This window comes from Mastomys coucha, chromosome X (assembly GCF_008632895.1).
Source record: "Mastomys coucha isolate ucsf_1 chromosome X, UCSF_Mcou_1, whole genome shotgun sequence".
Taxonomy (NCBI): domain Eukaryota; kingdom Metazoa; phylum Chordata; class Mammalia; order Rodentia; family Muridae; genus Mastomys; species Mastomys coucha.
The window spans coordinates 15229558-15252780 of record NC_045030.1 but is presented as its reverse complement, the minus strand read 5'-3'; the positions used below and the strand labels follow the sequence as shown (position 1 = coordinate 15252780).

The 23223-nt window shown below is 34.1% G+C and overlaps 1 protein-coding gene across 1 annotated transcript in view; it reads right to left on the bottom strand.

Annotated features, from left to right (window-relative positions):
* Positions 1-405: 405 nt before the first annotated feature.
* The window catches only part of Slc6a14 (solute carrier family 6 member 14), a 28598-nt gene continuing 5780 nt past the window's right edge, over positions 406-23223 (bottom strand). Inside the window, exons 4-14 of the mRNA XM_031372302.1 lie at positions 22247-22408; positions 21362-21497; positions 18733-18865; positions 17089-17229; positions 11616-11844; positions 9107-9232; positions 6859-6977; positions 6302-6401; positions 5909-6018; positions 4677-4844; positions 406-3319 (exon numbers count right to left, since the gene is read on the bottom strand). Coding sequence (XP_031228162.1) covers positions 3173-3319; positions 4677-4844; positions 5909-6018; positions 6302-6401; positions 6859-6977; positions 9107-9232; positions 11616-11844; positions 17089-17229; positions 18733-18865; positions 21362-21497; positions 22247-22408 — 1571 coding nt within the window. The 3' untranslated portion in view covers positions 406-3172. The remainder of the gene's footprint in view (positions 3320-4676; positions 4845-5908; positions 6019-6301; positions 6402-6858; positions 6978-9106; positions 9233-11615; positions 11845-17088; positions 17230-18732; positions 18866-21361; positions 21498-22246; positions 22409-23223) is intronic.

The following is a 23223-nucleotide window of genomic DNA, read 5'->3' as shown; positions in this document are numbered from 1 at the left end:
ATGGGATCCAAGAATTGCTAGGCTCTGATAAATCACAACAGTATACTTCTCTTTACAGTTAATCATGGATAAAGGACGATCCAAGTATCCTGAGGAGAGAAGAGTAACCCCAATGAGAAACCACATTCCTTTTGTTCCACTTAGCATCAACCTCAGACTTTTAGCCAATGGGTTTCGACATGCTCCTGATAAACTGCAAGCTACAGTCAACACCAATACACTGAACAACAAACTTACCAAACTAGAGCAGTTAATGATAGTGAAAGGCTTGTATGACTGCATGAAGATCACCAAGAAACCCACTAAAAATCCTGTCACGTATTCTGACAGCGATAATGACAATTAAAACACTGATGATATTCAGTTGTTTGTGGCAACAAAAAATGAGGCAATAAAAGAAAGTTGGTGTCAGATCCAGATTACAGACATTTATTGTTTCGCTGGGATTTTGTTTTAAGAATCAATTACAGGCATTGGTTAATATATTACTAATTATATATAAAATATTATAATTAATTATATGATATACAATTAATAAGAATTTGTATACACTTAATTATATATTATAGGGAAAGGATGTTTAAGCATATAGTACAAAAAGGGAAGGCAGTTCAAAAATGTATAGCTTACAAAATAAAAAGAATAACTTCATTTAAGTTTGAAATTTTCATCTAAAGGATTACAACCTAATACTGCATTTGCCTTACAAGTATCATCAAAGGGAGAGGAATTACATGGAGTTGTTGTCTATTATGCCAGTGACTGCTTACTATTATTATAAAATCTTTACAGTAAAAAGAAGAGTTGTTATTTGCCAGCCTGCAATTATATATATATATATATATATATATATATAATTTGTCATAAATTAAAATGGTGATTAAGATCTATTTTTTCACACTTGAAGGTTATGATACAAGTCTAACTATTCCTTCTGGCCAGCTTCTAAAATACAATTATTTCCATTTTATCCTCTCCCTGCCCAAATTTTCTCCACAGATTTACCTCTACAAATTGCATAAATATATTTAATTGGTAAAAATTCCAACCCTGAAATAGCACTAAAGATATAATGGGAGCAACTTTCAATATGATTTGAATTGCAATGAAAAGTAAGTTATCTAAGCTTTAATTTGCCATCTATCTCACATAATATTCTATAAAATAATATGTAACTAGGACTTATTCTCCCTATTTTTGCTCACATCATTGGATCTATCCACAAGGAAAGCCTTCAATGTATTACCAGAAGTTCATATTATATGTGAACCATTGAGATGAATTACTTATAGGTCTATTGTTATACCTTCATACCACCTCCTATCAGGATCACTTACTTGTACCAATTAAAGAGACACCTTAATCTCTTTGCTCCTTTGATCTTTAATTAAAAAAGGAGGGAGGAAATATGATTATGAGAATTTATTCCCCCTTGATACTCACTTGCCAAGTATAAAATAGCTAGCAGGATATGATTCTTAAAAGTTCTTTTTTGTTCTTGTTGTTGAGTCATAGGTCCCTTTGACAATTTTATGAAAATAATGGACTCAATCTCCCCTAGAATACAAATCCACATCCACAGAAAATGATACCTAAAATTTCAGTATTTTAATCTTCTAAAGCTTGGCATAACTCTTGAAATGTTCCCTATATATTTAGGGTAGCATTTAAGATCCTAAACTGTGATATTTAAACCATAGATCAAAAATATATAATAAAGCACAAGGTATCAGCATTTGTGAGGAAAACAGGATATAAAAAATTTATTGGTGACAATTAATTAACAATTAGCATCAATTCACATGTGAATACTTTATAACTCTTTGGTAAAAACAAATCTATAAAAGACAAGTTTATTGTCATTTATCCATTAGTTATCATTATCAAAAACTGCCAGATTAGGCCGAGCAGTGGTGGCGCATGCCTTTAATCCCAGCACTTGGGAGGCAGAGGCAGGCAGATTTCTGAGTTCGAGGCCAGTCTGGTCTACAGAGAGTTTCAGGACAGCCAGGGCTGTACAGAGAAACCCTGGCTCAGAAAAAAAGAAAAAATGCTGGATTTAAAGTTATGTTATCAGTAACAATTTTGTACAAATTCTATTTGCAGCTGAATTTAGAATTCAGAGAATGTAATGAATACTTGTTTTTCTGAAATACAATAAAAATTAAACATGTCATGGTTTTATTCTAAATACAACTCAATGAATAAAGATATTCTAAAGGGTAAGAAGTATTCAGAATTTCAATATTTCATTTCCTAGGCTTATCACTTTCTGACTACCTGTTCCTCATTTTTGTATCATTTCACTCTAACTAAAGAGTACAACTGCAAAGTTTACATAGAAAACATGATACATAATAAATTGATAATATGTTTAGACATATTTGGATCACAGGTATTAAGCAACAATCCTCATAAAACATACAGCCCATTTCCTGCATATTCATGACACTTCTTTGGATAAAGAAATTTATTCATTTTTATTTTATGGGTATTGGTGTTTTTTGCCTGGGTGTATGTACACCATGTGCATGTAATGTCATAGAGGTCAGAAGAAGATATTGGGTCTCCTGGAACTAGAGTTACAGATGGTATTAGTCACCTTGATGCTGAGAATTGAACCTACACCCTCTGCAAGAGCAATTACTCTTGTCACTGAGTGATCTCCCCAGGCCCATTTCTGACATTTGTAAGGTAAGTGAGGACTTTAACTGTGTAATACTTTTAACTTCGCTGACTTATTTCCCTATTCTATGAAAGAGAAAAGTACATATTTAGACTACAGAAACAGTGTGTTTAAAATCACAAAGTACAAAGAATGACTACTTCCTAAGTAATCATTTCACAGGAGACCATCAGTACATTAAAAACAAAACAAAATAAAACAAACCAAAAACAAAATAAAACAGTAATATTTACAAAATATCATGCGAAATAGAACTGGGCATATGTACTAACAAATAGCTAATCCTAAAGGGAAACAAACACATTATTAAACACTGATAGATTCACATTTTAATATCTCATTCTTGATTAAGTGAAAAAAGTACTTATAATCTTGTACTGAGCATGGCATGTACATTTCCCTGATTAACATACAAATAAATTAAACATTTCCCCTACTCTACAAAATCACATTATATAACAATTAGACATTTTCAAAAGTGACACCTCATTCTGGTTTTCTACTGCCACTAATAGTAGGTATTTCGTGGTCCATCTCCTTTGCAGGTTCAACCATGTCTCTATATCTCTCCCCACGATGTTTTTGCAGGTATGGACCCCAGTTCGAAGCTGGTCTACAACAGCTTATGATACGCTAAAATGCAATGACAAAAAAAAAAATCTTATTTTAGTATTTAAGTGCTATTATCTGTTAAAAGAAAGCAAATATTAAACTACACTTTTATTGTAAAGGCCTTTTGCCAGCAAGAATGATCTAGCAATCATAGAAAAGTAGTAAGCTCTGGAGTCTTATGGAAGAGTTTGGTGGGGGAAGGATTGAGAGAGAGGGAAACAAGGACACAATTAGATGGAGAGAGTCAACTCATAGAAGCAATGAGGGCTCAGAGACTGGACTACCAACCAGGGGGCATACCAGGGAGCTGGATCTAGCCCCCTACACATTTGTAGCAAATGTATAGCTTGGTCTTCATGTGGGTCCTCAAACAACTAGAACAGGGCTGTTTTGGACTCTGTTGCCTGCCTTTGGATCACTTTCCTCTACCTGGACTTCCTCGTCTGGCCTCAATGGGAGAGGCTGGACCTACTAGTCCAGCAGTGACTTGATGTGCCAGAGTCGGTTGGTATTCAAAGGGGTCTTCCCTTGCTCTAAGGAGAAAGGGAGGTAGTAATGGGGAGGAGGAGTTTTGTAAGGGCAGGACAGGAAGGAGGGGACTGGGCCCAGAATGTAAAGAAACTTAACTAATGAAAAAAGAGAAGTGGTAATATCTTAAACACCATCTAATGATTGTAACCAAGTAAATTGCTATCACCTGTTAATAAAATTATACTAACTACTAAACCAAAAATAATGAATGATTTCAGAAAAAAAAGGCATATGACTCCATTAGAATATAGTGTCAATAAAGGCAGCTTTCCTGGATTCGTTTTAGTCCTTGTCACAGAGAATCTGATGGAAAGCTAAACTATTGTGCACTGGAATATGTTTCGAAAATAAAGAAAAGGGAGTTCCAAATACCTAACCATTTATTTAGATCAGTTCTTGGATAAGAACAGGAATTTACTAAAATTAAGTTTCCTAAGCCTATCTTGTCAGGGTAGACTTGATCAACTCTATTACTGTAGGCCTCTGTGGAAGAAAGATGATTCAAGAGCTGTAAAGGATGCAAGATAATTTACCAGGCCAATTCAATTAAATACAATATTAGAATCCGTACTGCAGACATATGAAAATTAAAAAGTAAAGATTACATATAGAAGCAAATGAGTCATTTGCTTTTTTGACATTTATAAGAATAACTGTACAAATAAATACAGAGATCACAAATGTTATGGCCTAAAGAGTGTAATAGGGACTGAGGATACAGTAACAGACTTTTACAAGGGACTTACTGTAAAATATAAGTAGATGTCAAATTATATATATATATGTGTATATATATATATATTTTCACATATATATGTACATATATATATAATTTAAATGTGCTTACCTGAAGGATGTTTCCTTCTGCCTGAATTATTTTTATGATAGCCATAATTGGTATCCAAATAATGCAGAAAATAATCATACACCAGCCAAGAGCAACTCCCCAGTCAGGATATGGAATATCAGCATAATCAGGTCTGTGAAATTTCACCAGTGACCAGACAAGAATTGCCTAAGAAAGGAAAGCAATAAAAAAGATCAAAAGATTAGACTTTGTGGTATGAATGAGTCATAATTTGATATTTATCAAACAATAAAATGAAGCTATAATTATGGAAGTAAGACAAATGGGTAGCAATAGAAGGCGTTATATAGATTTCTCCAAGGCAAATAAAAAATAAAATTACCTTCTCCAACAATTCTGTTATGGGTACATACACAAGGAGATTAAATTATTAGCTTGGCTTCATTCTATGCCAAAAGCTAGCCAGCATATATATGAAAAATTCAGTGAGAATGCACAAATATACTTTTCTGCCCTTCCTTAAAAGTTATTTGTTGTACAAGACACAACTTTCTCAGCCCAACCTCCACCCCATAACTCAAATTTAAACATGTAGTACTGGCATGTTTACCAAAACACAATTCCCTCCTAGCCTCTTCTTGAGCAATATATCTATGTATATATATACACATACACACACATATATATGCTCAGTTACATACTCATTTCAAGGTCAGCCTTAGGTACAAAAGACCCTCCCTCAAAAGAAGGTAATAAAATTCCTTTCAATCAGTGATTCTCAACCCATGAGTTGCAACACCTTTGAGGATCAACCAACCTTTTCACAGGGGTTACTCATGCATTGGAAAACACAATTGTTTATGTTACAAGTCATAATAGTAGCAAAATAATAGTTATGAAGTAGCAATGAAATTTTATGATTGGGGATCACCACAACATGAGGTATACTGAAGGGTCACAGCATTAAAATTGAAAACTACTGCTCTAAATAATTTTTAGATTTTTTTTTCAAAACTCACTAGAAATAGTTAAGACAGTTAGGAGATGTCCTGGGACTTAAGCTCAGACTTATACTACTCTTTTCCAAAAATAAAGGTATATTTTACTGCTCAACTGATAGACAAACACACACATGCATGTGTAACACACATGTGAAAAGAAGAGAACCAGTTGGAGCTGGCGGGAGGATTACTTAGAACAAAGTATAATCGTACATTTAAAGGTATGAGTCGTATTATCGATAGTAAGCTTCATTGTATACTGTTACTTACAGACAACAAAACAGGAGTGATGACAAACCAGCAAGCTCTCCACCAAAGCCAGAATATCCATCTTTTTGCTCCAATCATCATTTCTATATCTTCAATGAATCTATTTCCTCCTAAAGAAAACAATTTCAGACTCTGAGCCCTTTCTTACAGCTTCCATTGGGATTGTCATATGAATTATTGTTCTTCATTTAAACACCTCACTAAATTGCAACAGTGAAGCATATACTTGGAATCCTGTTTCATATTCCATTTCATTCATATGTACTTTGCTCAATAGATTGCATTTTACAACTATATGTGTAATTATAAATAGGATGATTATATAATCTTAATGAAAATGAATCAAATGATAGTATATAAGATCTTATAAACAGATCTTTAATTACCACTTACCATAAATCCAGATGATTCCTGCAATTTCCAAGATAGCAGCAATTAAAATCCCCCATCCAGCACAGAAGTGATCAATCAAATGAACCCAGTAAATTCCAGCCTACAAGGAAACAAAACTCACACAACTTGCAGTTATATTTTAACTACAATTTTGGTAATATATTCAAATATAATATATTTTTAAACAATATGTGAAATGCATGTTTCAACTATAAATTCAAATATGGTTTTATCTTTAAAAACAAGATTTTTAAAGTAATATCCTACAGCACTGGCAAAATGTTACCATTTAGAACAGTTGATTATACAAATAACACATCTATGAGCTCTGTAGTAGCTAACAAGAAAATACACTTTACAATCTATTTGTTACTTGGAAAATTGTCATTATTGGAAACTGTACTAGCAAAGTTACAAAGGAGAAATTTGGAAAACATCCATACAAATAGAAATTGGACCTGTTACAAAACACCAGCTTGAACCTGAGTATACTTGTTTAAATTTAAAAGTATATTCCAATTAGCATTTGTCTACAGAAGCTAAAAGCTATACTCTACCTGAGTCACACAGACAAGACCAAGGAGAAACAAAATCAAGCAGCATCCCAAAGTTATAGGAACCCTCATGCGTTTCATTGCTTTGGGAAACAAATCTTGAATTGTTGTTGTAATTGTTTCTAGAAAAGAGGAAATGGTGTATTACATTTCAACTGAATAAGACTATCAGAGAATTCAATTTCCATCAATCAAATTTACACAAATAAGTTCCTTCTTAACAGTCAATAAGGTCTTTTCTCTTAGTCCCTGGGTTTAGTTCCCAGCAGAAAGAGAGGAAGAGAAAACAAGTAAACAGAAGGACTGAGAAGGAGAGAGAGAATGGTAGAAAAGGGAGGAGGGGAAAGAGGAAAGAAGGGAAGAATAGAAAAAGGTCTAATAAACAGAGATTTATCCAAAAGAAAAACGTATAGGCAGAAAGATCTTTAATAAATATATTTGACACTTTTGAAGGCTTTGGAAGTCAACCAGAGGGACCTAAATTTGTCTTATGAACAGAATGAAGTAAGAAAATGAGTAATATAATACAATAATATAAAACTTGTTTCAAATGTTCCAGGTGTGTGCTTTAGGGAAATTTCTTTTGTGTGCATAGAAGTATATCTATGGGCAGTTTTTTCACATGTGTGAGTGGGTAATTTATGAGTGTTGGTGTGCACACAGATGCACAGGCTCAGCCACAAGTAGGACATCTGTCCACCCCCCCCCCCACACACACACAGGCAGAAGATGGGGCAGAAAGATTTTAAGAGCCAGAGGTCATGAAGGCCTGGGAGCAAAACAGTGTCTTCTAGTCGTGACAGAAGCACTGCATTCATGAACTCACAGCAGCTGTAATTGCCTATGCTAGAACAAGCCAGTCAACATTCCAGCACCATGGGGGGAGGGGGCATGTGTTCTCACATTTAACTGAAGAGTTAATGACAGTTGACTTCTAGAGGAGAGTAATAATCAGTTTTCTGTAAAGATGTGACAGTTGGTCCATCCTCCAGTGGATGTCCCCACACCCACTATGTATAAGGGTAGGAGAAATTGGAGTCAATGTCATATTAAAGAAAAAAATGATATGGAGGTGACATGGGAAGAGTCTAGGTGAATACTGTTTAAATACGCTATATAAATTCTCAAAGAATTACTAAAAATGTAATATTTTCAAACTTGTTTTTCAAATTTTCTAGTTGTGTACCTTTAGGAAATTTCATTTGTATACACAGAACCATACAAAAGAAGAATGTATTCATTGTGTGAAATTTGAATTACTATGTGTGACTATATGAAAGCACATATGTGGAGTGTATGTGCACATGTGTGTTGCATGTAAGTGGGCAGAGGGCAGTCTTCTCAAGTGCTTCTCACTTTGTTTTTCTGAGACAGGGTTTCTTACTGAACCCGGAATTCACAAATGGACTCTATTGATGAACCATTGAGCCCTGAACAATACTATTCTCTCCACCTCTCCAGCCATGGGATTATAGGACTGTGCCACTTTGCCCAGACTTCATAAAGATATTGGAGACCAAAGTTCACGACAAGAGCATAGCAATTACTTTTGTAACTAAAAGACAGCTCCCCAGCTGCAGTGTGAAGAATTTTTAAAAGATGATTCAAAATACTAGTCATTTGGATAATATATTATATGATATAATAGACACATATGTCTTGTTAAAATAGCACACAAACAGGAAAGTTCAAATTTATAAGAAATATTTAAAATTGTGCTATTGATGTACATGACTGTATATGTGTATGTATATATAACACATTCATACGTGTGCATGCATATACGCATTAACCAAATAGGATACTAGCAATTATAGTGGTGACCTCTACAAAAAATAATGAGAAATATATTAATGTTCTGTTAAAACTCTCTCAAGTAAAAATCAAGTTTTCAGAGAGAAATGAAGTTGTCCAGGTATAGGGGGCAGGGAAGAGAAAACCGTCATCATTTTTACATTGGTATAGTGTACACTGAATTAAGAAATACAAAACTCTGAATAAAGTGATTGAAAAATGACCCCCTCCAAAATATCTATCTGAAGCAAATGGAATAAAGCATTTTCTGTGTTAAGTAAGTACATCATATTTTTATGTGTTTAATTTTTAAATTAAAATAATTTGTAAAGTTCATTCTGTTAAAAGTAGCTAAAAGAATATGGTATGATATTACATGATAATGAAACAAGATGGTTTCAAGTACAGGAAACAGGAATAAAATATCAGTTCTTTAACACTAAAAGTTAATACTTACCAATAGAAGCAAACTGAGAATCCAGACCCAATGTTAACAGCATGAAGAAAAATAATATGGACCAGAATGGACCACCTGGGAGTTGAGCTAGAGCTTCAGGATAGGCAATGAATGCCAAGTCAAATCCTAAGAAAAATGTGTGAATTTTTAAATTAAGTGCCAGAAATGTTTACACATTTGAACATTTTCAAAGTAATATACTGTTAAAACCTCCTCACGATTTGGCAATGCAATTCATGACATACCATCTTTGTTTTACTGGAGGTCAGAGACATGGCTCACTGTGGGAAAGCACTTACCATTCAAGCTTACCATTTGATGACCTGAGTTCAATCCTCAGAGCCCATGGTGGAAGGTAAGAACAGATTTCTGAATGTTGTCCTTTGACCTCCACATAAACACTGTGATGTGCATATCACACTCACTTTCTCTTTCCTCTCTCATACACAGTAATAATAAATATTGAACTGTCAAACTAATGTGCTTATGTGACAGAAATTAAGCTGCTAATACAAATTCTTTTTCATGAAAGTTATCTTAGAATGTTAAACTTCTCATTATTTTAGTGTTTTAATATATTAAGGTGTGTGTGTGTGTGTGTGTGTGTGTGTGTTCATTCATGCATAAATTCAAGGGCCATACTGTGGATATAGAGGTCTGAGGACAGCCTCAGATGTTGGCCTTTGCTTTAAATCTCGTTGAAATGTGGTCTTCTCCTACTTTTTCTCTGCTGTCTAGTTCTGGATAGTGAGGACTCTCTTATCCTTGCCTCTTGTCTCTCCGTGTTCTAGAGGTACGGATTTTCACACTAAGCATAGGCTTTTGTAAAGATTTGGGAGATTTGAACTCAGGTCCTCATGCTTTTACTCAGCCCCATAGCCAGACTCTAATCAACTGATTAGCATGAGATGTGGTGGCACACACCTGTTATCTCAGGACTCGTGGAGTGGGGGAAAAGGAGGATGAGTAGTTCCAAATCCTTCTCCACTTTATACTGAGTTTGATACCAGCCTGGGATCCATGAGACCCTCTCTCAAGTAACAACAGTAACAAAAAAGATCGGTGACAAAGAAGAACGTATTTCTTAAATGACAAAAACGTAACTTAGTTTACCTTATTCAAAAATTTGTAGAAAATAAAATGAAATAAAATTGAAACATCTACCAAAATAAGTGTGTAGAATGAATTTTTGTCATTATTGTTGCTTTTTGAGATGGGGTCTGCCCTGGAACTTGCTATCTAGACCAGACTGACCTCAAACTCAGAGAAGTCTGCCAACTTCTGCCTTCCTAGGACTGGAATTAGGCATGGACCATACCATGCCTAGCTGGAATGAATTTAGTCTTCCACCATCTTGCCAAATATTTACCCAGAATAATTATGGGTAAGGATATTTCAGTTTATAGATACCTGCAATATTGTATATAAAATAAAGTCCTAGATGGAATCTCATTTCTGACTTGATGCTAACCTTTAAAGCACTTTGTAATTTGTTCCAATTTTTTGTGTGACCCCCCAGTTTTAAGTACTTTCAGTTTCTGTACCTTCACAGTGTACTGATATAGAGTTTATGCCGTTAGCTTTTCAACTAGGCTCTATCGCTTTCTAAATAATTGTATTTGTACAAGACAAAATGTTTCTGTGTATCACTGCACTATGGAGAAATGGACACTAAATGATCTCCAAAATCCCTTCTCATACAGAGATTCTTCAATAATTCTATTATACTAAATATATAATAAAAGTTTCCAAGGGGTACCTACTTAAAGAATCCTAGAATTCATTTTTATGGGCTTTTAGCTGGACAGTAAACATCTCTTAACTATTGTCCTTAAGGTTAGAAAGTTTGTTAATTAGATTTCTTGAAAGCTGTACACAGTTATGCACTGGGTCACTTGAGTCTTCCTATTATATAAGTTTAAAAGTTCAGATCCAATACTGTTAATTGCATATGGGAAAATTTGGTCATAATTGTTTCTCTCATAAAGCATAGAATATCCTTAGCATAATACCTGAACCTTGCAATTGTGGGTTGAGTGATTCGTGTTAAGTATTAAATAAAATACAGAAGAATGTCTTCTTTTCTCATTCTTTTAGATAAGGTCTCATACAGCCTCAGCTGGCCTCAATTTATCTCAGCAAATGAGGCTAGTCTTGAATTTCTAATCCTTCTATCTCTACTTCCCAAGTTCTGAGATTACATGCAAATAACACCACATCTGGTTTATGAGATGCTAAAAATAAAACTCAGGGCATTGTGCATGCTTGGCAAGCACTGTACCAACTGAAATATTTTCCCAACATTATGTCTTCAGAATAACTGTTCCATAAAATACTCCTGTCTATGTGGATCTTTTTAGGACCTATTATATTAAAATAAATTATTTCAAATGAACTGAAAAATACAATTAACTCTAATCATAAGTATAGATGACTATAAATTATACCAGAGTTTCACAAGTGAGCAATATTTAATTAATCCGACTTGGTATCATCCAGAATTATATACCTGATTTTACAACTTGAGAGACTTCCTTTCCAGATATATGAGCCATGTGTCCCAGAATAGAAAATATAGCAAATCCAGCAAACACACTAGTGAGGCAGTTTGTCAAGCAAACTATGATGGCATCAGAGTAACAGTTGTTGTTGAACTTGTTGTAAGATGACAGAGCCACTAGGCCACCCCAAGCCACAGAAAGGGAATAAAATATCTGAGTGGCAGCATCCTTCCAGACCTGTAAGAGAACATTTTTTTTTCAAGTTTAAAACATGCACACTTAAATTTAGTTTACGAGGTAATATGAGTATATATTATAACTTAAGGAAATGAATGCTTAAATGTCAACCACCAAAGTGAAGAAAACAATGGTAGGAATCTTTTAATGTCTCTATGAGTTTCTTTCATGCTCCAGTAGTAACTGATTCTAACTTGTCTGTTTTTCCTCATCCATTACATATGTTTTCTTCAAGACAGGGTCTTGCTATGTTCTCTGGCTGTCCTGAAACTTTCTCTATAGGCCAGGCTTGCTTCAGACTCAGAAATCTGATTTTACAACTTGCCTCCCTAGTGCTAGAATTTAAGGTTTGTATCACCACTGCCTGACTATTCATCTTTATTTTTAGTTTTGAATATTTAGGCTTCATAAAAGACTTAACTTACTGCATTAATTAACTGCAGAAATTAACACAACTGACCTTCAAAGTTCAGCATTGTGATATTTAACCATTATCAAATGGAGCCATATAAAATTTCAATTTGATATAATTGATATTTTTGTAATTTAAATATTAGAGACTAGGGATAAGTTCAAGTGGTTTAATTAAAAATGTCACTCTGAGTAGACATGCACATATGAGAATTCTGAAAGGGAAATGGGTGGCCAGGGATGGTTGGGAGATATGTGATAAGTATGCATACATATGTACATATGCAAAACTATAAAATATAAATACAATCTAAAAATTAAACATATGTCATTTTAATCATTTTCCCTTCTCTATACCCCACTGTAACTATTACAACTTTTTCTTTCTCCTATTGATTGATACTAGTTTGCTTAATGTTTTGCTATGATGTAACTTTAAACACTCTTGTATATATCTCCTGCTCATGTAGGTGAAGATATAGAATATCAAAGGTGATATGTATCCTCTCTTTTACTGAATCCTGTCAAGTCATCCTCTAGAATCTTCCCACTAGTTAGCCCTCTTATTAGCTGAAGATGAGAGCGGTTCCATTCCTCTTTTACAGTGGTTCTCCTAGCGGGTAACAACCCCTTTGGGGATCACATATGAGATAGCTTGTATATCAGATATTTACATTACAATTAATAGCAGTGGCAAAGTTGCAGTTATAATGTAGCAAGAAAAGTGAATTTATGGTTGAGGAAGAGTCACCACAGCATGAAGAACTGTATTAAAGGGTCACAATATTAGGAAGATTAAGATCCACTGCTCAATAGCATTGGCAACAGTTGGTCAGAGCTTTTCATTTGACTTAATTTAAGCACTTTGAATTAAGAGTTTAGATTACACTCACTACTTAACAAAAATTAATGTTTTTCCACAGGACTTCTTTTTCTGTTCATATGCTTCACATTTTCTTGCATTATTTGCTTTTTTGATTTCTAGGATCTCACTCTCTTTCTTTCTTCCTTAATGATATAGAGTTTCTGTATACCAGGATGACAAAGTAGCTTGTGGAATTTAAGCTATGCATAATCACACCACACCCAGGAACTCAATTTTGAAACTGAAGTCTAAGATTTTGTGTGTTATATATCTTAAGATGTTTTCTCCTTCCAAATCCATGGATTACTTTTTTGTCCTCTTTATTTTGTGTTCTTATAATAGCCTAAAGTATGTTTTGTTATTGCTGTTTAACATAACTGAAATTATTCAGTTTTGCTTACCTCTGTTTCTTTGTCTGCGTCTGCAAACAAAGCCTAGCCCAAGGTTATAGGGATGTTATTCTATATTCTCTAAATGAAATGGTTTTGTTTACAATATAAAATTTTCAATTGCTCTGAAATTTATGCTACACATATTAATTACATATATGTTAGACATAATTTATATTACACATATTTCCACTTTGCATCATTTTCAATTGTTTAAGGATAATTGACATGATACATTACATCAACTAGTCATCAATGACATCCATTGGATCATGCATCCTTTCCAGATTGAAATGAGTTGTTACCTCTGCTACATGCCAAGCTTTGTTTCTTCATAAAAACATAAAAATATTTTAAAATTACTATTCTTTACCACCTATCTGTATATCTGTTCCTATGCTAGAACCATGTTTTTAATTACTGCAGCATTGTAGTGCTTTTTGTAAGAACGTTTTGTATCTGACATGATAGTTTCTCTACACTTTATATCTGTGTTGGGAATTGGATTAGAATTCTATTGATTCTGTGTACCAATGTGACATTGAAAGCACATTAATTCTTAGCAAGGATGTTACTAGACCACCCTGACTGTGGTGTTTGTGTAATTCCACTCTTTCATCATTGCAGATGTCCAATTTGACTCTCCTTCTTTGTTAAAGGCCAACAGTTAAGTCAAAGATTTATTCAGGTAATATATTCAAAGATTTGAATTCTTTGTCTTTGGATATAAGATCACTCAAAAGAAAAAACTTTATGTATGTAGATTTCAGTTAACAGAGCTGACTTATATTTGACCAAAAAAGTATCCTTTCAGTTCTCTTAACACCACACTGGTCAGCAGAAGGCAGCTTGGATAGTATGACTGTATATTAATAACAATTCTGGTTTTAGAATTAAAAAGAATAAATTTGCATTCAAACCATTCATCCTCTGTTTCTTCAGGTTAACTTCTTTAACTCATCGGTAGGTATGAACAACAACAATAATACTTAGAGAGCTGTGCTATTATGAGAAATGATCGTACAGTGTTTCAGTTTATTATGTTTAAAAACAATAATTTTTATTTGATTATTATTTCAATATAAGCAAATATCCTATAGAATAAATGTCACTGCATCTTCAAAATATACTTTTCACGATAGATTATAGCATGTCTATATGAAGGGAGATAGATATGTGGGTGGATATGAAGATATATACATACAGACACGCATAGACCTAAATAATTTCATTTATATATAACATAGTCATGTTAAAAAATATATCCTTATTTCTTTGGTTGTGGTCCATCTTAGGAGATGAAGCTCATGTTTATGTTGGTCTCTGAGCCTCTCTACTTTGTATGTTATGCAAGAATATGTGATTTAAGAGGAACAGAGGTGGATGAGTCAGATCAGTGTTTAGAAAGAATGCTAATCTGAGAAAAACTATTGTCATCACTTGTAAACCCCGAAAACATGGAATGTGGTCATTTGCTATGGGGAGTGGAGGAGTAAGAGGACTAAATTGCATGGTTCACAAGGAGCTTTAAATGCAGGTCTGATTCTTATATAATAATAGAGACACAGAAACAGAGGCAAATATAAAATGCATATGAAAACTTCAAAATAGTTTCAAAAGAGCATAAAGCCCAGATGGCCGAGGCTTATAAAAAGCCACTTAAACATATCAAAGGAGCTTTCATTTGTGACCAAAGTTATGAGGTTTAAGGGAAAATGGAGGGTATACTTCTTAGGGAAAATGAAGTAAACTGTATGATGATGTACCATCAATAGTTAAAATAATTGTACACCAGCCCACATTTACAAGAGTTTTCTATTTTCCAAGTATATTATTTTATACTTATTTTATCATGTTTAATAACTTAACAGAAAAATGGTCTTCTAGTTGGGAATGAATTAGTAAACAAGGTTAAGAAGATATGGACTAAGACTAATTAAGAAATGCATTAAGATGCCTTGTGGACACATCAAAGTATATTAATCTCCAAGAATATAAAAATAAAAAAAATCATAGTTCTAAAGTAATTATAACAAGTGAGGTTAATGATGGAATGAAAATTCTCAGGCATTGCAAAAGTAACAAAACTCAGAAAATTACATTTCATTTTTAGTATAGAACAGAGTTTATTTAGGGCATGGGGAGGAGAGTTGAGAGGGTAGTAGAGACAGAGAAAGGCAGAGGGGAGAGAAGTAGGGGGTGGCCGTGACCACAGGGAGAGGGGGAGCAAGGGGATAAAGGAGGCAAGGTGAAGAAGTAGGAGTAAGAGCCACATTTCAATTTTTCAAAGGTTAAATAATAAATTTCCAAGATGGAGACAGATGAGCTTGAGGTTAGTTACCAGAAACGTTGTAAAATAATTGGATAAATATTTGATTTGTAAATATTTCAAAAAGAAAACTTCAATGTCTGGAAGTCAGCATTTTTATTTTAAAGACAATAGAAGTCTAAAACTATCCATTTCAAATAGCACCATTAGTGTGGTAGGTAATATTAGCACAGGTTTGTTTCTCTAAATTTTGATATAAGATTGGGATTAATTTTAATATGTGCCAAGCATGTGATATAACTACTAACTGTCCTTGGCTATATCAACAGAAGCCTGGTAGCTGTGTAAGCTCACTGTTAATGCCCTGCATAATTAAAGCTGTAAAACATTTTATGTGCCTATGATACACAGCCATTATCTGGAAATAGACTAAGCTTAGAAGAGAGTTATTCAAGACCAGAAAGACAACTCTGTGAATAAAAACATTTGTTGCTAAGCCTGATGACCCAAGGTTCATGGAGAAAATATAATGGAAGAGAACTGACTCCAAAAAATTGCCCCCTGACTTCCATATGTGCACCATGCCATGTGTGTGCCCTCCAACTCACAAAATAAACAATTTACAGGGGGAAAGTTTTTCAAACTTATATTCAAAACATGGGTTTCTGTTCCTAATAGAAGCAACAGTTTTATTTCTGAATTATTTAATCAATGTAAAGTTTGTGTGCTAACTCTATAATCCACTAAGCAAAATTTGATCTTACTGTTAATAGATTAACTTTTCAAGGTAATTAAATATAGATTAGACCATCAAATTTTCTCCAGTATTGTTTAAAGCTACCAAAGATTTGCCCAATATGCCCTGTAATCCTACCTTTAAATTATAGGTGTTAGGATATGAAATGTTCTTTTATTTAGAATAGTAAACCCCAAACTGTAGGTCAAATAGAATAAGTTACATTAATACAATGAGTTTTAAGACTATTGCTAAACTTGATCTTACTTCCAATGAAGAGTATTAGTGCCATTACATACATTAATCAGAAGTTCTAGTGGGTGGAAACTCTGAACATTTAACTGCATGTGCTTTTTGTAAGACTACATATATATATATATATATATATATATGTAGTATATATATATGTAGTATATATATATGTAGTATATATATATGTAGTATATATATATGTAGTATATATATATGTAGTATATATATATGCAGAGAGAGAGAGAGAGAGAGAGAGACTTTTTATAAACCCTTTCTAAAGTTTTAAGTTCTCAGGTAATTTAAAATCCAAATTAAGTCTTACCTCAGCTTCTCTGAGTTTCGTAAAATTTGACTGTGCTCCAATGTAATATGAAATGCCTTTTGATGCACCCTCCAAAGTTGCACCTCGTATTAACAGAATGAGAAGGACCACATATGGAAAAAGAGCTGTAAAATATACCACCTACCAAATAGAACAACTAAAAGTTAATACCACTTTAAAATCATGCTCTATAATTTTCTATGAGCAAAATTAGTAGTCAGTTGCTATTAGTGAGATAATTTACTCCAGGTTTCAAAACATAAGTAAGTCTAATGATATCAGTACAAGTTAGCATAATTTTCTTTCTCTGTTCTCACCACTTCAAAAATGGACCCATTTCTTAGATGCTATGATATAGAGAGCACTATTTCTAAGGTTTATGCTATAAACAATTAATATATAAGCAACTTGGGATCAGATGGAATGCTAAGAGGATCCTTATAAATGTCTGAGGGGACTGAGTGTCTCCTCTCAGTAAACATTTGTGCTGGGATGGGGAACATAAAACTAGTAATATTACTATAATCAGTCCCCCCAAGTTAAAGGAAAATACCTTAGTACATGTCCAGATTTCATGAAACCTTCACTAAAGTGAGTACAGAGCATACTAAACACTTGCTACTTAAAGCTACCATTAAGGGAAGTTGATTTATATACATAGCACAGTACTCCTGTCTTAGATAACACAGGCTTCCAAATGAACAGATTGCTCTTGAGGCTGGCTACTCAATAACATGCAATTTCTTTAATACACAGATATCCTATGTTTGATAATATGCCCAAAGAGATGACCTAAACACATCACCAAAAAACCCAATCAATATCAATTGCCTGATGAAATTTCTCTTAACAGACTTTTGTAAGAAAACGTATTGCATCATAAAGGAACCAAGGCTTTTAAAAAAAGTACAAATGGAGCATATAGGAAAGTTTCCATGAGATATGAAATATCTGCAGTTATGCTTTCAAAGAAAGCACATATGTCATTGCATTTACTTTATTCAGCTTGAGAGAGTTGTGACAAAACTAAGTGTCTACAATTATTGCTGCCCTTGAACTTTTAGGTAATGTCACTCTGGTCAGTTAAAAACATAAAATTACAATTTTCTGGGTAGTTTGCAATTTTTCACAGGAAAATATTTGTTGTACTTTTTAGTTGCAGCTAGGCTCTCTAACTTTAAAAAACATGAAGAAGAAAAGGATTCTCTTTTTCAGAAGAGAGTCCTTCAATGACAGAGAAGATTCTCACTCCATTGGGAAAGACTAGTTCAAAGGAATGATTACATATTTTCTGTCTTCCCATGAAGCTATTATCCTAGAAAACATTCTACACCTGAGATCACATCATTCAAGTTGCTTATTGCACAACAGAAGTTTAAAACCATACTCTCAAACTAGTAGGCTCTGAGTTTTAAGCAACTGTCCAATGCTTACAATTAATTTTGGCTTTGTTTTTAACAATACTAGTGACCCTATGTATATACTTAAAACTACAATGTCTTATGCAGAAAGGCTTTCAAAGTTTTGAATGGTCCCTTTTAAGAACTTGAATGTCCATATTATAAAAAAAATCATTTATAATATTTGATGGAACTACAATGAAGTTGGATAGCAACTGCATCAGTAAGGTGACTTCCAGCTTACCTTGCCAGAGGATTTGATTCCTTTAAACAGTGCTGCTCCAACTATGAGCCAAGCTAGAAGAAGGCAAAGTGCTAAATACCACACAATTACTCCAGTTTCATCCATTCCACTTGACCTCTGAAGTGTTACTTTACTGAAATACATAAGCACAGAATTAATTATCTTTGCTTTCAAAAAAATGGACTTTGTTATGTGTTGCATCCAAAGGGAACCTTCAGAGTGTTGTATCTTAGTCTTGTAAACCTTTTATCGATAGACAATGTTGTATGGAGGGATCAATATTATTCCTTCAAAAGCCAGGTTTTGAACTTCAAAGTTACCCAAAGGCAGTCCTAACTTCAAATAACTGAAATAAAGCTTTAGTCATGTTTCCTGCCAGCATTTTAATCTCCTCTATGCAAAGAAATTAATTTTTTATCTGGTAGCTTCCTGTGATTCAGTAAGGGATTTTCTCAAAATAAATTCATTAATAAGACTTATAATATTGTATTATGTATTTACTTATTCAAACTTATATATATGATCAAATTGAAATGGCCTGACTTCATCATTAATGATTTTCTGTAAAATTCCACCATTTCCCACAATAACATATGTGGATCTATAACACTAGACCTGAAGCTAGAGAAATAGATCAAAGTTAAGAGTATATTCTACTCTTCCAGAAGCCTTGAACTTGATTCTCAGTGCTCACATCAGGTATCTCACAACCACCTGTAGCTCTGGCTCCAGGGAGAACAGATTCCTCTGACCTTTGTAGGCACCTATACTCATGTGCTCTCTCTCTCTCTCTCTCTCTCTCTCTCTCTCTCTCTCTCTCTCTCTCTCTCTCTCTCTCTCTCTGTGTGTGTGTGTGTGTGTGTATGTGCATCTGTCAGATAGTACAAAAAGAACCTTTAAAAATCAGAATCTCAGTTTTTAGCATGATACTTAGAAACATTTAAAGACTCAAGAAAACATTATTGAGCTTCCTCAAAATAATTAGAATATTAAAATATATATCATATCCTTTAGCAATCCCACTGTTTGGTGTATATTCAATAGAAATGATACCAGGATGTCCAAGAGACAATTATACTGCCAAGTTTATCACAGCACTACTCATAAAAGCAAACACAATTAAGTGTCCATCAAATGACGAATGGATAAATAAAATATATAATACACACATACACACACACACACACACCACATCACACCACACCATACTACACTACAATACTATATTAATCCTTATGTATAACCTGCTCAGTCTGTACAAGGCTACCTGTATGCATGTTTTCAGGACTGAGTATTTGGCACTGGACAAGCAATTGGTGTGCTCATCCCTGGGGAAGACTGCTTCTTCTGCTCCCAGCTTTCTTCAGTTTCCTATCATACTTTGTGTTGGGTTAAGGCCATATGAGCTATTCCTCCTCCACTGTGGCATGTCCATTGGTGTCTTCCTTATTCAGCTCATGTGTGAGTGGTCATGCCATTGGAGCTGTCTATGTATAGCTGTTGACTTTACTATGAGACATAATCTCACAGCAAACTGCCTGATCCTTTTGCTTTTACAATCCATCAACCCTCTTCCCACTCCTGAAATGTTCCCTGAGCCTTAAATGTGGAAGTGGTGATTGATATTTTAAAGATTTGTTTATTTTATTTTATGCGCACTAGTGTTTTGCCTGTATATGTATATATGAGCCATGCGCATGTCTATTTCCCATGAAGGCTAAAATAAGGCATTGGATCCTGGGGCACTGGAGTTACAGGGAGTTGGAAACCACTATGTGGGTACCAATAACCTGGATCTGGTTCTCTGCAAAAACAATGAATGCTCTTAACCTCTGAGTCATCTCTCCAGACCTTAATTGTTTATCATTAGAATTTGCTTATTATATTAAAATTTTCTATTATGCATGTATGTGTGTGGATACATATTCCACTGCACTTGGGTTCTAATCAGAGGACAACTTTCAGGAGTCAGTTCTCTCCTCCTACCATTGTGGGTTCAAGGTATCGAACTCAGAATATTTGGCTTGGCAGCAGGCACCTTTATGTGCTGAGCACTCTCATAGGCTTTGTAATTCCCTAAACATTAACTTTTAACTGGTATTTATTAATAAGCCATTACTTACAGTGTTCTGTGCACTGGAAAACTAACTTATAAAAACTATATTGTCAACAGTGAGCTAACTTTCAGATCATTTAAAAGTCACCAGGGAGAGGTAGCCATTTGAATCAAATGAAGTATTTATCTGTTACAGTTCTCCTGTCTTCTATTTATGTGAGTTAAAATGGGGGGAGGTATATTGGTAAACAGAAATATGTTCAACTCATAATATATACATATATTAAAACTATAGAATAAAATGGGGGAAAGAATTGACAATATTTCATTATGTCTCATAAAAATCTTTCAATAACATCTGTATTAAGAAGTTAATCAAAAGCTGGTCAGTCATGATGCATGCCTTTAATCCCAGTACTTGGGAGGCAGAGGCAAACAGATTTCTGAGTTCGAGGCCAGCCTGGTCTACAAAGTGAGTACCAGGACAGCCAGGGCTACACAGAGAAACTCTGTCTTGAAAAAACAAACAAACAAAAAAAACAAAACAAAAAAAGGAAATTAATCAATACTTACTCCCAATACTGTTCACTGGGAAGTTGTCCTGGCCGTAAAACTTGACTACCATTCAAGCAGGTGAGGTTGTTGATATTTACCCAGCTTATATTCATAAACATCTCTCCTGCTCCTGTGCTCACATTACAGCCAGTTACTAAAAAAATGATATATATATAAATAAATAAAAGAGATATTAGATAGATAGATAGATAGATAGATAGATAGATAGATAGATAGATAGATAGATAGATAGATAGATCGATAGCAATACTTTTCTGGGAGAAAAATCTTTTAATGGAGAATACTTAAGTTCCTATTTAAACCATTATTTGGTAAAGGTAGTATAAACAAATTACAAACAAAACAAAGGATGTTACACTCAATTCATCAAATCTTCTCGACTATCAAGATGGTAATACTAGCTACCCATTTAAACTGTGGTCATACTTATAGTAATAAGTGCTATAAAATGATAGTTATTTCAGTTAAGATTTAGTACTTAATAGAACCTTCAGTGGAGACTTAGCTAACCTTTATACATATACTGACTTCTTTAAACCCTTCAAAAGCATTAAAGTTTCCTAAGCTTATCCTCTGATTGGTGAGGATAATCCCTAGAGTAATATCCTCCAGTATTAATATTCCTTTATCTGATATTGACAGCACCCACACTTTACTGCTACAATTTACTGCTATTAAAGATAGCATGTCGAGAAAAAAGATACTTCCCCTTTTCTTGCTTAGAATTTAGGCTTGGAAGAGGTATTTCTAGTTGTGGCCTTGCCTTTCATAACATCATACTGAAATTGGTTAGAAAATGATTTAATCATTTAAACTTAAACTTAGAATATAGCAGAGTTTTAAGGTTAGCAATACTTTCAAAGTTAAGTCAATGAAATTTACCTATGGGTGATCTGCTACAGTTTTCGTCTGCCCAAGAAGAACAATTAGCCCATGGCAGTGTACTTTGAAAAGAAGCAAACAAGTAGTAAAGACTGTAGGCAATTATGACATTATAATAGATTGTCACAAAAATGGATATCAGGACCATAGTGATTCCCACACCTGGAAAAAGAAAACAATTAAAAAAGTGAAATTTGTTTTGTTGATCCATAAAATGAGTTGAGCACAATTTCCACAAAATATGTACAAAAGCTATAGGAAATAAAAAGACTTTTTTCACACAACTCTACATTGTAATTTAGAAACGGTATATCTGGGATGGAGGAGTGTTGCCCTCCCAATAACTTTCTTCAAAACTTGAAAAGAATTTGTTTCTATTATTTTTAATTGTATCTGTGTGTGCACACACCTGTGAGTATGCACATATGAGAGCAGGTGTCTGCAGGGTACAGACACACTGGATCCCCTGGAGCTGGAGTTCGAGGAAGAGCCTGAAACATCCAACATTGATGCTGGTAACCAAACCTGGTTCCTCTGGAAGAGCAGTGAGTGCTCCTAACTACTGAGACATCTCTGCAACTTCATCTTCCCAAAAGTAAAATAATTTTGATGCTTGGCTTTTGGAGAATGCTTTTCAGATGGTGAGAAAGGTTACTGTAGCTATAGCCTCAGGACAGTGATTAAGAACATTTGCTGCTCTTCCAAAAGACCAGAGCTCATCACCCATATTGGGTGGCTTACAACTTCCTCTACCTCCAACTTCCATAGGCTCCAATGTCCACTTCTGACCTCTACAGGCACTCACACATGTGAGTATGTCCATAGTCATTGTACACATACATAAAATAAAAGTAATATAAATTTTAAAGCCAGAGCCTTGAAGTTGATGCACAGCAGAACTGTGTGATAAAACAATTCAAAATGTAAAATTGCCAAATAATTACACTCTGGTAGCCATCTTTTAGTGTCTTTCCTAA